Raw genomic sequence first — 15,716 nt, 5'->3', positions numbered from 1 at the left:
TTGGCGTCTGAGACAGACTGGGGGTTCGGGAAGTGTGTTTATGTTTATATATTGTGCACCGGAGTGTGACAGTGACCATATGTACTCAAGTGACACCAGGAAGCGATGTGACTGAAGAAACGAAAAAGGTAAACACTGATTTTTAAGCATTTTGAACTCCACAGTGTAGACATTTAAATATTCTTAATATTCATAACCTCGTATTGCTCTTGGAGAAATCTCAACTGAGACATGATTGTCCATCTTAAGAAGATTGTCCAGACACCGGTGATATATTCCCTTTATTTTGGGTCCAACCTCCATCCACACTGAATTCTCTCAGGTTTCTTTAGCAGACATACAGCACAATACAACGCCCTACCTCTGCTCCTCCTCCAGACGAGCGATGATCCGCTCCAGCTCGCCTCGCTCCTCCCTCTCCACGGCCTGTAGGATCTGGGCAGGACTCTGGGGCTGACTGCAGGGGGAGCCCTCCCCTCCCAGTGTCTGACAGTACTGCAGGATCAGGGCATGCTCATCATCCCTATGGAAAGGAATGAAAAGCTAAGTGAAGATTGAGGACCCAAATATCTTGTCCCTATTAGATCAGTTGAGTTCACCTTCTGTTTGGTTAGGGTGGGGTAGCTTATTTCAGGTCTTTTTTCTTTAGTTAAGTAGCTGAACTGATGCCACTACAGGGTTTCATTGTCTTCTTTCATGAATCAGGTTCTCATATATATATATATATATATATATATATATATATATATATATATATATATACACACACACACACACACATATATATATATATATCTTTTGCTATTGTAGGTTTGCTGTAAGCTCCACAATCCCTGGTGTAACACAGACATGTCAGTCTCTACTATCTGATAACTGGAATAAGGGAGGGCTGGGAGGAGAAGGAGGAAGCAAAGAAAAAGAAGAACCTGGCAGACAGATCGAAAGATATGGAGGGAGGGAGGGAGAAATGGCTACTGGTGAGTGCTGTTGTGTATCTGTACATGTGTGTGTGTGTGTGTGTGTGTGTGTGTGTGTGTGTGTGTGTGTGTGTCTGTATGTCTTTTTATGTGATATCTCAGTGATCTGAAAGGGGCTGGCAAGTCTTGCCAAAGCCCAGCTGTCACCTTCATTCTAAAACGCAACCTGAGCCTCGATGACTAAAACCTGACAACCACACACACACACACAAAAAAAACAAAAAAAAGATGGCAGACTGTTATTTAAAAGTCCTTTCCATTGCTAAAGTGACTGTCATTTCCAGAGCCAGTGTGACAGCCTGAAATAGAGTTTGGGTGAGAAAGTTTAGTGCCATGGTAGATTCACATATGACTTTCTATCTAAAACAAATATATCTTAATCAGCATAAGGCCGAACTTATTGTTCTGAATAGTCTGCTATTACTTCCCATAATATGTAGTATGGGTTTCAAGGAAAATTTTAGTTCATAAAAACTGAACAAAAATGCTCAATTTGTGATCTGGGAATCCTGAGACCTGGAAACACAGCAACATCACTACAATGAATTTCAAGCAGAAGCAACCAGATAATCAGAAAGGCTGTGAACAAGATAACAGTTTTTATTTTATACAGTGATAAAGTGATTGTGCACCCACAATTCTGGTTATAATTCATCATTGTACAGGGAAAGTCTTACACATTAAATATGGCATGTTCAAAATGGATGTTTTACCATTTGCTTTTGTTTTCTCTCCCAAATAAGTTTTGTTTTAAGGCTGTATGATTTTTAGACTGCTCAAAACTTTAGACTGCTTTAAACCTGGCTCACACATTCTTATCTGGGCGAGACCATAACTGAGTGCATAAACCTTGGTTATAATGAGTAAATTAATCAAATACGCTCCGGAGAGCAGACGGACAAACTGAAATGCCTCAAGTTTGACATAAGACACCCTTGAATTGCACCATGGGAGACAATCAATGAGTATTCAGCAAATATTCAGAAGGCCATTATCACCACATGTATAATAAAAGGGGTTACGAAAAGAAAGTTTTTCCCTTTTCAGAGATGACAGTAATTATATTATGTCGTGACCAAGGACTGGGGTGAGAGGATAGCTAATGAAAAGTACACAGAATGAGGCAATCACCTCTTCACATAAAAGGAACAATGTGCCAAGCCAAAGCTCATTCTATGATTTGAAGCACAAGTTTAGAGGGTTTTTGCTCATAAGAAAGGGATTTGCGTCAACCTTACGTTCAATCTTTTCATGTTTTTTGCTATAACGAAAAGCACCATTGATAAAAGAGGCATGAAATAAACTTTATAAGCCGTGAACACAATTTGTTTTGAACCTTTCTGCACTATCCATTAAAGACAAAAACATTCCACTGCTTTTTTTTTTTTTTAATCTCCTGTAACCAGCAGCGCTCTCTCACTTTTTATTTCACAGTTCCTTCCAAGCATTCTTTATTCATTCACTCATTACTTTTCCTCTCTAACTTTTCTAGTTTTTCTCTTACAGGGCTTCTGTTGTATGTATACACAGTTTTACATACATGCAGTTCTACACCATTGTCCCTCTAAAATGGAGCCTGAAGCTATGCTGAAACTTCTGAGTTGCTGATAAATGATGTAAAGAAAGCTGGCAGAAACAGGAAGCTTAATGTCACACTGCCACTGCACTGATGGGAGCGACGAGGAAAGGTTTAATTCCTGTAGAGAGTGTTGAAAATAGGTGGCAGTGTTGCCTGCTGGGGCCAGGCGGATGGGGGCCCTGCACAGTGAGTGACCAATTAGGCAGGTCTCTGGCACCAGGAAGCTGCAGCAGGGCATTATGGCTGGCAGGAGGAGCACAGAGGACAGCAGGAAGGGCATTATTACATGTGAAAATGGGGGACTGCAGGGGGTAGAGCCGGCTCACAAATCAACCTCTGGAATACTGGGACAAAGAGGAAGTGCAGTGAAAGGACTGGAGGCTAAGGCAATCTGGTGGTGGTGGTGTTGGAAAATGAGAAGAGGGAGATGACAGAAGAAGAGAGCATCAGTGTGGGAGAAGAATTAAATGTGAATAATGGTGATGAATGGCGAGGCTATTAGCTGTCATGCATTGTGAATATGAGTCGTGTCGGGTTCGGTGAGGGTGAGCGGAGGACATTGGCTAAGGGAACTTTTACAGTCTTTACCCAACAACAATAGTCTCTGGGACTGATGCCTAGCTAATATATCGCAAAGCAAGCGGCTGCTCTCAAGCTGAATATCAGCAGCGTAGGCTGAGCTCAGAGAGAGACAGTAAGAGATAAAGAAAGAGAAACAAGGAAATCTGGAATATGAGAGAAGAAGAAGGGAGAGGATGAAAGAAGGCCAGAGGCTACACGTCTTTCATTCCTCCCCTCTGGTGAAATGTTAAAACCTCTCCTTGTATGGGACTTCCACATTTGGGGACTGATCACTGAGAAGCGTATTGTTTATGATGCGGGGCTTCAAAAAGTGCATTTCAGTGTTTACCTCTGTGCTCTGTGTGTTTAATCTGAAGGTTGCCTGGGCCCAAAGGTAAAACATGATTAGACTACAACTAAAAATGATGAAAAGAAGAGAAGAGAAAAAGGAGGGAGGGCAAGGTACGATGAAAAGAGGTTTAAAAAGAAAAGGGCTGGAGAAATGAAAGGGAGAGAGGGAGAGAGGGACAGGAATAAAAGGCAAATTATGAAAGACAAGAAAAAGGGACAGCACTGAGGGAAAGAGTGGAATGCCAAAGATAACCAACCAAACAAAAAAAAAAAGAAAAAGAAGAAAAGCCAGGCGAAAAAAGGGAAGCGGGAGTCTCGGTCCTCAGCGATGCCCCGAGGCATTGACGACAACATTGTGCTTTAGCTAGAGGTCAGAGAAAACAGGCAACACCGACTCCCTAATTAAGGATTCCCTTTCAGATAAAAGCAATGCAGGACAAAAATGACACAAGCACTGAGGTCACACACACACACACACACACACACACAACTCTATTTCTAGAGCCTCTCTCTCTGCTACACACACATACTAATTATTGATATCACTGCACAGCTGGCAGCGAGTCCACATCAGAGTTTGCAGGCTTTGAAAGATCAGAAAATACGAGCCAAAACCCAAACATGCATGTAATTGGCAAACGCAGCCATCCATGTTACACTGTGTTACCAAACACTACCGGGAAGACACCTTCTACTGTCCCGTCAAGCATGGGAATAATTCCTGTGAATGTGTGTCCACACAAACAACCAGATGGAGTGGAGTGATAGACAAAGAGGCTTGTGTGAAATCAGCTGTAGGCGGGAAGAATAAATCTTACAAAGAGAGGAAAGACAAACACAGGAAGAGGAAGGAGAGTTATTTCTTCGTTGAGAAGCCTGACAGCACAATGCACAGCTTCATCTTTTGAAAAGAAATATGGCTGAGGGGACTTTTACTGTAACGATATCTATAAAGCACAATACTGTTATTTTTAGATTTCAAAGTTACTAAGTTTTCCTTAGAAGTAGGCCTTGATGGACACATTGGTGTGTAAACACACTGCCACTGGCTGATTCTGGCCTTTTAAAAACAGCCTGTACTTAAGTCAAAACTATGTGAATGTAACTAATGTTAATGTTGTTTCTTGCAGCACAGTAACATTTAAGTGAACATTATCACATTTATGACACAGAAGACTTATAAAAAATAAATTAAAAAAAAAAAAAAACATTTCCCAGGAAAGACCAAACTGTTTTCTAAAATTGTTTTTAGGAAAATAAGTTGGCTGTAATGATGACTGTTTTCACGAGTACCAATTTTCACCCCAAAGGTTTCAGCATTACTTAGCTCTTAGTCTCAGAGCCAATGTGTCGGGAATCAGTTCAAATAAGTTAATTATCCTCCACAAAAACAGCAATTACAATCTATAAACTGGATGTAACGCATTTCCCTGTGCAATTATCGGTACTGTTCAGAATGCACTAAATAAAAGTTTATATCATCTCTCAGAATTCAGTGTTCTCTACTGAGAGACTGGTTATTCATTTAACACATAATAATAATCAAATTTGGTTTTCCATTCTTGAAATTTAAAGTATGCAGTGCACACATAGGTGGCTATACTGTGCTTCATTCTTATAAGCACAAAGCCATTCTTATCAAAGACGTGTTCTGGAAAAACACTCTAGTCCCAGTTATCTTTCATGATTGGCATTTAAATTTGTTTTTTTTTTCTTGGGGGATTGTTCTCGCTTTAATCTTCACAGGCTACATTGTAGCTGTTGTTTTGCCGAAATGTGGATGTGTGTGCATATCTTACAGAAATGACACTGACGTAAAAGTGAGTGAAAGCACATGAACTATGATTATGTTCTAAATGTGCCCTAGTGGGTGTTTTTTTCCCGCTGCTGCTAAACCCATTAGCCTTCATCAAACCATCATCTTCCTCACCTCATTAGTGCTCTACACACTTCTGTGTACATGCCTCAGTGTTGTTTCAGAACTGCCAAAGATAATGGTTTCTTCTCTTAAATAAGCCTGAGTACAAAGCACAAAAGAGAGAGCGAGGAGGAGTGGGGATAATGTGTTTGTCCCGAATTGCGAAAGCTTTGAGAGGAAAATAAATCCACCTCTGCTTCCACCTTCCTCTTCTCACCAACACTTTTGTCTTTCTATTCTTCTGTCTTTCTATTGATCAGTTGAAAAGAGAAAAAGCGGAGAAATGCGGCTTTTGGGAATCTTCATTCGAACACTTTCTGCTTCTAAAACCGCTATTCTAAGAGGTAAGGTTAGATGAAGGTGAAGTGTGGGAGCAGTGGTCCACATGATGCACGCACATCAGCGAGGGATGCAACCTACAACAGAATGAAGCTGATGCTTCACCTCTTCTTTATTGGAGATTCTCAAAGACCATCTTCACATGCACTTTTCCACTGTTGTGCTGCAAATACTCCTTTTTCTAAAAAACCCGAAACTTGCTCTCCTTCTCTCTTTTTTGGCTTTGTGCTACTCAAAATTGTCGTTGAGATGCAAAAAAAAGAAAAACCTTCTGCATCCTCTCTGTATCTGTTACATTCACAAATTAATTTTACACCTGCACACACACATTGTTAATTCCCAAATCTATGAGGATGATCTATGATCTGGGAAATATTGAGATTTTCGACGCAAGAACACAGCGATGTGTTTGAACACATATGTTAGTGTATCCATGGGCTCAGAGCTCATTCCCCTGATAAGGATCTCAGTTGGGAAAAGGGACCAACGTGCGCGCACACGCACACACACACACACACACACACACACACACGCACACAGACACACACACACTCTATCAGAAACGGATGCTGCTCATTCGCTTTTCACCCTTTTTTTCGGATTTCTTCTTTTTTCAAGTTTGCCACGTTCCCATCTCCTCTGATCAAAGATAACTGGTCTTTATCAGAAATCCTGAAACCAATCACTCTCACTGCTCATTGTTGGCACTTTAATCCATTACATTTCTTCTAAAGTCCTCTCCTTACCGCTGTATTCAACCGCATCCCATTGTCTTTTTCCCCTCGCTCAACACTTCTATTGCTCTCCCAAAACCTTTCTCCACTCTCTCACAGTCTCTCCCCTGATATCTTTTCAGCAAAGTGGAAAGCCGTTTTATTATTTCTTTGGCTCGTTTTGATACACCAAAGACAAAGAATGTATGTTTTGGGGTTTTTGACAGGTAAATGGTCCACTTGGAGATGTCATATCATTATAATGAAACCAAATTTTACTTGAATTTTGGAACAAACTGTTTATTGTTTGGAGAAGCTATTCATCCAAATTCATTCAAATGGAAAATATTATTAGCTTGCATTAATAAAATGAATGTGTATATGTGAAAATAAAGAGGTTTGCATGAATATGTTTCTTGACAGCTCTTGGTTTACAACAACCAGAAAGTGCAATCGTTCTATGGAAACGTGTAATCATGTTGTAGGAAATGTCAAAATGTGTGAAAACAAAAAAGAAAAAGAAAAAAGAAAAAAAGAAAAAACTTGTAAATGGCAAACAGTGACTTACATGCTTCCTGTGGCTGAGCTGCTGTCTGTGGGCAGAGAGCCGTTGGAGCGCTCCATCTGTGCCAGCCTGAGAAAGAAAACATCATCAGGGACTAAAACTTAAACATTTAAAAGCTCTCACCATCTTATTAAAATGCAGAACATCTAAACAGAACAGTCTAAACAAATGAGGAGCTCAACGTCACAGCGTGAAGTCTTTAAGCCGGCTACATGACAAAGGACCTGAATGACAGTGGCCAAATACAATTTATGCTTGCACAGACTATGCACTGCGTATGTGTGTGCACATTCATATTTTTTGAGATATGTACAGCTGATGTGTGACTGTGTCTGCAGGTCATAGATCCAGACAGAGGAGTCATGCAAATGAAGCTGGTACTTTTGATCAAAGCCTGTATTCACTGAACTCTGTAATACAGCAGCAGCAGGGTTGTCCCGAACTGAGACACTATCCTTCAGGATGAAACTGAACTATGACAGAATCTAGAGGGGAGGCGCTGGGGAAGAGATACTGTAAGTTACAATTTTATGAGTCAAATCTTATCACTGTGTGCATTTTTCCGTGCAAATCTTTAAGCTTTACTGTAATCTACAATGTCAGCGTCTATAGTTCAGTTAAAATTATAATTCACAAGGCACATGTCTGTGTCATTGCTGATAAAACAATGCAGCCAGAAACATTGAGCGAAGGTTAATGGTGTGTGACCAATGGAAGGTTACAGGCCAGACAGAGCAGCGCTGCATCTGAAGACCATTCATGATTAAAGCCTTGTGTGGGAGGACACATTGGGGTCTGTTCTGACACAAGTAACCCTTGTCCGCTTTAGAGAAGATAAGCTCTCGACTGATTAGAGATTCATTCAAGGGGTTAGATGGGATTTATGCAACTGTGATACTTGTGGATCTTAATAATCAGACTTATCTTAAAATCAAACATGACAGGTTTTCAGTGACAATGCAGCAGAACATTAGTTTGATGATGTTGGTAATGATCGACAGCACGGCGTGCAGCTCACACGCCGTGTACATGGATGTGTTGATGTGTTGGAGCCGTATCATTTGAAGTGGGCGGCTGAGAACAGCCGTCGGGCTGATCTGTTGCTACTCTGATCTCGGCAGCAAATCCATAATGTCACCAGCCATAGTGGTGGGCGGCTGCACGTTCACTCACCGAGCAGTCATCTCTGGCAGTCATCTGACATTTAATGTATGTGAACACCGTTTGTCACAATATAAAAAGCAGATCCCCAAAGTTCTGAAGTTTATTTTATGATTGTTGATGTTGTTTGCGCCTTCCCTGACATCTAACAAGAAAATATAGTCTAATAAAACATAGTGACACTTTTTGTGCCACAGCAGCATTTTTCCACTGCACTCAAGGTTTGCAAAATATCTATATAAGATGTATTCTGCTATTATGTGCATATTAAAAAGTTCAGGCTGACATTTCATGATTCCATTCTTTAAGATGCACAAATTTTGTGGATCATTTTTGTACAGATTCTTGTCCATGACAGAAATCCAGATATTATCAGCTGTTTTTATCAGTTGGTCTGGTGGAGTCTGAGGGGAAAAAAGCATTTTTGTTTCTCTCATTTGTCACTGAAACAGGTCTCAAAATTACACTTTTAGTAATGTTTATTTTTGTCTCTTAGTTTTGTCTCCTGGTGAAAAAACAAGCCATTTCCTTCTCTCTGTCTTTGTAATGCTTCAGCACAATAGGCATCATGTAGGTTTGAGCCGTAAGTATCAGTGTGACATCTGTTTCATTGTGTAATGAGAATAAACAGCGAAAGAAAAAAAAGCTACTCTCCACATTCAAAAACATCTTCACCATATGGAGCTCAGGAACAACTAATACAGATAGTCAACAGCATCTCCATTAATATGATGGCCTTGAGGCCACAGAGGGCTGAATAGCTTCTAAAAAGCCCTTCTTCCACACCTTTCTGACATCAGAATTGGAGGGGCTCCGTATTTCACCTTCGAGTATGTCCATTTAGAACACGTAAAAACACGCTGGATCTCTGACATGTACGAACTAGCTCTTTTCAGGCGTAACACAACCCTAAGGTTCTACAATACTTCTTCTTCCTTACAAATGTCTACACGGCAGAGGCATCTTATGATACTGAATAAAATTTTTGTTTTTTTAATTTCATTCCATTTACCGCAAATCACATTTATACCTTTTAAATTTCTGCTGATCCTTTCACATAGCGTAAGATAATGTTTACCTTTGTTAAATGTGATTTTCCCTAGCTTCCAGGCAGCTGTTGTTTCCCATTTACTTAATGCTTTTAATATCATTGTACAGAGATTTGATGTGCTTGTCATGTCTATGCCTTATTTTTGTCAATGTCAGATTACTGTTGCATAGTCATACATTTCAAATACTGACTGAAGCCAAATGCGACTCGGGAATAAGACTGAAAACTCAAACTAAAACATACAAAAACACTGGTGTGGACCTTTCAAAGTGGGTTTCTCGATATTTTTTTAAAATATGGAACATTAAAATGCAGTCAGCAGTTCTTCATATGTATGGTTTGTGGCATCTGACATGATGGGATGATGATGGGAGAATGCAGTGCATACCTGTTGGCATACTGCTCTATCCTGGAATGGGTGTCATCATGAGAGAGCTGAGGCGACTGGGACAGCCTGGAAATGAATGGGGTAATGGAGATGAATGAGATTCGGCATGCTCACACAACCTCATTAGCACACAGATTCACAGGCACATGCACACATAGTCGCTCGCAAACAACCTAATGGCCCTTCCCAACATCACCTAGAAAACAAATCTGATGATCCTAGAAAAAGAAATAGGACAGCAGGATGATCTACGGAGAGGTTGGATGGTTTTTGACAGCCGCTGCTGGGATGAGGAACTGATTGCTAGTTGGATGCTTCAGAGAGGAGAAGGAGGTGACGGTAAGGAGGAAACAGTGGGTGAGTTTTTTGGTTGCATGTTCAGGCAGTGGATCGGGCAGGCAGGCAGGCAACATGCAGCGCAGTCAAGGCTTAGTCGGTGTGAGGACGTAGGGCGGAGATGAGTGAGGAGAGAAGGGAGTAAAAGAGGTGTTGTTTAAATGCATTCCAGTCTGGAGACGACGTGTAGTTTCTGGTGGCGTAGATACTCACTCATACTGCTCCGGACACATGCTGATGAGGGTGACGGGACTGTAAGAGAATTGCAGGGAAGGCAGGGAAGGAGGGAAGGGGAGTAAAAGTACCACAAAACATTTGAGGGTCAAATTCACTCAGTGGGTCAGAAATAAAAAAAAAAAACATAGCAGGTGGAGGAAGAGTCTGTCTAACAGCTGAGAGGCTGGACTCAACACACGGGGAAGGCATGTACGACGTGTCAAACAGTCACCAATATATACACCACGTGTGGTCCCTTGTGATGTTATGTAAAACCTGCTTCAAAATAGACCTGTGACACAGAAAATATGTAGGTTGACAGTCAAATCTGAAAGGGTCAAAATGTGCAAGTGGATCTGTCAGCACACTGCAGTGCATCCAGGCTGTGCATGTGAAAACTCGCACAGAAAAGGGCCGCGTATGTCAGCTGCTGTCACACACATTTCATTAAACTGTTTTGACAATTTCTCCTGCGCACAGAATGATATGGCCCAAATTCATTCCTTTTCCTCATTTATTTCCTGTAAGATTTACTGAAATAGCACGGCAAGAAAAAAACAAAAACAAAACATATATATACTGCAAAACCTGTTTTCTGGTTAATCTGCTATTGAGTGCATTATGTTATAAAAGGAGAACGAAAACACTGTATGAGAACCCAGCAAATAAAGCTACAGGTTTTAGAGTTTTTGGAAATAAAATTTGCCAGAGAAAGGATGATAGAAGCGTGTGTGTTCGTGCCATAAAGTTTTTTAAAGTTTCTGGTTTCTAGTCTGTGGTAATTACTATTCTTAGAGACGCCCAGCATTACATCACACAGCATTATTATTTGTAAATTAATAGGACACCTTCTCATCTCAGTAACACAAATAAATGTGTTGTTTTCATGGAGGAGGCTGGCCAGAAATTGGTAAGACAATAGCTGAGGTTGATATTCTTTCGCCTCACGCTTTTGTTCCCACATTAAAGCGGGGATATTCAGACGGAGACGTGTGGCATGGTGGTTATGTTTCTCACAGCCAGGCAGCCAATGTAGTCACACTTCTGTAGCTGCGAGGAGAATTCAAAATGTAGCAGGAGATTCAGACGGAAAAGAGCTTTTTTTTTTTCTTTAAAAAAAGGGAAAAAGAGGAAGAAGAGAAATCGGGGTCGGCAGGGCAGACTGAGCTAACGACTGAAAGCCAGAGCAGGCAGCATTTTACACGCCTCCACCGACATCTTTGCCAGAAGGAACAGTCAGTGTGGTCTTTTTGTTTTTCACTAGAGTGATGTCAGTTTTCATCTTTGCCAAAAATTGATAGCATATTGTAGATTGCAGATTGTTTTCCTTTCACCCAAATTTGTCCTACAGGCACACAATGACATAACTTTAACCTTCAGATGGGTGCACTTGAGAAGTAGTCTGTGGTGAAGAGAAATACACAAGTAACATCAGGGAGGGAGGGAGGGAGGGAGGAAAGGAGAAGAAATCGGAAATGAAGCAAGAGAAAAGAATGACAGAAGGAAAGGTGACTAAAGAAAAGAGAGGGAGGCAAGAAAGTACGACAGTAGAGACCTTGGGAGTTTTTGGGGTCTGACAAATGTGACTGCGTGTTGTGCCTGCTGAAGTACAATAACAGGGCGCAGTGCAGAACTCTGTTCACGTTTCACTTCCACTGGTATCGTGCTAAAAGTCTGAACAGCCTAAGCTGCTGTCAAAATTCATGGCTAGAGTGAACCGAAAACTAAAAACAGGAGTCATAAGAGATTACCATCAGTCCATGATGAATGTCCTGTGATGAATATTTTAAATTAACTGCATCAAATTAAAACGAAAATCAGTGAGAATGTGGCCTTTCCTATTAAACCTGAGAGGACGGTCAGAGCATTAAAAAGCAAGTTTAGTCTTCCAAATTAGAAAAATTAGCTGCTTCTGTGTCTCAGGCTTTTTATTTAGTACTGATTTGAATGAGCTCACAGAGGGTAAGTGAAACTCGATCAGAAGGAAAATTCCAAACACACCATCAGTATAAAGATTCTGATGTTTTAACAAAGTCTTTCATAATAAAAGTCAAAGTCTTGCCAGCAGGGTGAATGTTGAGCCTGGAGCAAAGAAATGGTAGTGGGCCTTGGTTAAGCAGTAAACACTAATTCACACGCTGTACGACCCATGTAGAAGGGCATGATGTAGAGCTGGGTCAGATAATGCTACGAACTTAGCACTTGGAGTGCTGTGTTTCCCACCGGATTCTTCAACAAACTTGGAACCGCTGAGTCAGAAAAACATGAAGAAATTTCACCACAAGATCTTTTATCACCTCATATCATACAGTATGTGTTTCACTGTGGGTTTTTTTTTTTTTTTTTTGTAAATGTCCTGAAAGGCTTCTAAAAATCAATTTAGTCCATCATGCAGTGGTAGTCGCTCCGTCACAGTTAGCGCTGCATCTCTCGGCTCTAACTCTCCTCCGTTTTCTCTGTCAGGGGTAAAAGACCATCTGTGCATGCTGACACCTCTACCTGTCTGTCAGGAAGACAGCTGGAGGGCTGCATAGGGAAAAATGCATGTGTGAGTGAATACAGTGTGTGAGTGTGTGAGTAAGACACAAATATGGACTTAGAGTGATTGTGAGTGATTGTGAGTGATAGAGTGACTCCTGTTTTCATCATTTGCATGTGTGCTAAAGTAAACTCATAAGAGGGACTTGTGTAGATCCTGGGTCAGACGTGTGTATGGAAGCTTTTCAAGTTTACTCTTTTGGTCCTGTATAAATGTCTCTCTCACTGACTTCTGCCCGCTAATGCACAGAGGGCTGCAGAGGACACTTTATTCTGTGATTACAGCACAGAAATTTTAGGACTTGAAGGAAAAAAAAAAAATCAGCCGCTAATTTTCATATCCACATTCAAAGCCATTAACCTCTGTGCACTGCTTAATGCAGCATAGACACGCATTTCTATCAGGTTATGTAGAGTGAAAAGAAAAAACCAACACTGAGTGGGAAACCATTAGAATGCTCCTTTCACATTATCAAATATAGCTGTGACAAATCAAAAATCCTATCTGGCATGAAATTAAGCAAAGATATAAGTGGGAGGTGAGAGTGGGTGGTGTTTTGCTCTCTCAAGGTGGAGGGAAACAGAGTGGGTGGAATTAAAAAAGAGAAATTATGATAAAGGAGTAGACAGGAGAGAGACATAGTGAGTGGATGGGGGGCGCAATTATACAGCAAACAATCAAATTTTCTCTTCAGCTGCTACTGTACTTCAAAAATGATAACTTCTTAGAAGTTCCCTTTGTTAAGATGACCAACAGAACCTATGAATATAAAACATCTTAATGCTATTCAAAGTTGTAAACACTGAAAAAAATTGAGCACTTGCTGTGATATTCAGTCCTTTGAAGCTGAAAAATTGGGAGCAATCACATTCTTATTAAAACCAACATGGCAGCAAATGGTATGATGTTTACCTAATCTGTATAATTCCTCTTTTTAAGCACGGACGAGACCTTGTTCCAATTACAGAAAAATCCATTTCAATTTAGGTCACAGTATTCATTTTAGTGATATGGAGATGTCAAGAGCCATAAGCTGTGACAATAATAATAGGTCTAAAATGAATGTGGTATGCTGAGCCTTTCTTAACACTGATCATATGCCTAAGCCAGATCTTATAGACAGCTCAAAAGCTAAGAACTGCGCACACAGGCTTCTTTCCGCACATAAAGCTGTCTCAAGAGTACACAAGCCTGTGGCAACATGTGGATAGCCCACGGCTCACAGGAGAGACCTAATGCGGTAAAAGAGATGAGAAAATGATGACCATGAAATAGTCCTAAATTTCTCTAAGTCTCCATTCCCTTCTGCCATATTTTGAAAGGATCTCCGCGTTTCGCCCACAATTCCTCTACCTTTTAGAGGCATTTATCAGGCAGGCAGCTCTGCAGGAGTCATTTTTCAGAGAAGGAGGAAAGCGAGAACGGAGCGAGGTGGGAGGTGAGGAGGAGGAGGAGGAGGACAGGCGAGGATGGGAGGGATGAAAGAGGGTGTGCAATCCATCTGAGAGGTGACTGTGTGCAACTGGATGTCGGGGAAAATCTATTGTGAGCGAACAGGTGAGTCACTGTGTGCGCACGCACGGACATCTTTGAGAGTTTTCGGCAAATGCACAAAAAGTCAAACTACTTTGTTCAAAAGTAAGAGCGGGGCCAGGAAACGTCAGAATGCAACATCAGGAGTGACTGAGTGATGGCTGACAGGCAGAGAGAAGAGGAGACGGCAGATTGACAACAGATAAAATGTAGAGAAAACACCAAAAAAAAAAAAGAATAAAATGTGACGGTGTCAGAGCACACGGGGAACGGCAATTAAAACTCCCCGCGTACTGTAGCACAATGGTGCTTGTGTGTGTGTGTGTACTGAGTGTCACACATGAGACTCATAACCTGTGACCTGAGGATATCTAAGGCGGAGAGTGATTTGGCAGCGGGATATATTTAAAGGGGCACTCCATCAATTTTACATGTCTAAGTTAATTTAGTAGTCACAGGGAGTAACTCAGCCTGTGAAAACTGTTGTGTAATGTGTTGTGCGGCTCGTGAGAAGCTTTACCGAGCTGAGGAAAATTAATATTACAAGTTCTGTCATTTGAGTAATCTTGGCCCGGAGGCTAAAATGTTGTTAAGGGGAAGCCTGGGTTACAAACTGGGTACATGAAGTTTGTGAGACATGGCAAGGAAGGAGGTTTTATCAAATAACACTATTAAGTTGAATAGAAGGGAATGTAGGATCCAAGGGTTTGGGAGCGTGACTCAGGATATTTTGACCAGTCTTATTTTAATCTGCATCTCGTTACTCCCTGATGTCATAAATGTGTAACACTATATCAGTGAAGCACCGCTTTAAATTACAGGTTAAGCATTCTGTGCACGGATGTCAATCTGGCAAAAACAACCAAAAGATGGTGATTATGCTCTAATTCATTACTTTCTCCCTCATATTCTTGCTCTCAATCTAAGGATAAGAGTTTTTAATGTACCACAACCAATCAGATCTGAGGTGATACTTACGTTTCCAAGTTGTCGCCCTCCAAAACCGTCTGGACAGGTAGGTAACCTAGCCGAGGATGCTTGGCAAAGTACTTCTTCGATCGGAATTTATTCTTCAGCACTTTGGTGAAATCACGCATGTCTTCACCTGATGTCGTCTATGAGAGGGACAGAGAGAGAGGTTATTTATTGCAGTGTATTTGTGTGTGTCTGTGTGTGTGTGTGAGTGTGAGTGTGTCTCTTCTGCGCACATAAGCAGCATATTAATTTGTGTGGAAGAGAATGTGTTTTGTTAATTAGATACTTAGCCAAGGTGTTCTTCCTGCAGAAGCGGTTCCTGCCTTGCAAGCAAACAACAAATTACCACAACAGTCTGACCAGAGGGCGAGAAAATCCCTGTGCAGAGGATTCAGACAACCACTGCTGAACACACACACACACAGACATAGACAAATACACAACTCCCACAGTTCACAGTTATGCGTAAATGAACAGACTCCATTGAGTTCACTTGGCTTATTGACTAATCCAC

The 15,716-nt window shown here is 41.1% G+C and overlaps 1 protein-coding gene across 8 annotated transcripts in view; it reads right to left on the bottom strand.

Moving 5' to 3' along the window:
• The window catches only part of utrn (utrophin), a 168,661-nt gene that overhangs the window by 8,842 nt on the left and 144,103 nt on the right, over nt 1-15,716 (bottom strand). For 7 of the 8 annotated variants that reach the window (XM_041064681.1, XM_041064685.1, XM_041064679.1 and 4 more), the window contains 5 exons: nt 15,206-15,342; nt 10,153-10,191; nt 9,604-9,669; nt 7,007-7,072; nt 362-523 (listed from right to left, as the gene is read on the bottom strand). In XM_041064681.1, coding sequence (XP_040920615.1) covers nt 362-523; nt 7,007-7,072; nt 9,604-9,669; nt 10,153-10,191; nt 15,206-15,342 — 470 coding nt within the window. The remainder of the gene's footprint in view (nt 1-361; nt 524-7,006; nt 7,073-9,603; nt 9,670-10,152; nt 10,192-15,205; nt 15,343-15,716) is intronic. The other variant, XM_041064682.1, reaches the window with a different exon arrangement.

Source organism: Toxotes jaculatrix, chromosome 19 (assembly GCF_017976425.1).
Source record: "Toxotes jaculatrix isolate fToxJac2 chromosome 19, fToxJac2.pri, whole genome shotgun sequence".
NCBI lineage: Eukaryota > Metazoa > Chordata > Actinopteri > Toxotidae > Toxotes > Toxotes jaculatrix.
Note: the sequence above shows the minus strand (reverse complement) of the source record. Positions and strands in the feature narration are given on the sequence as shown.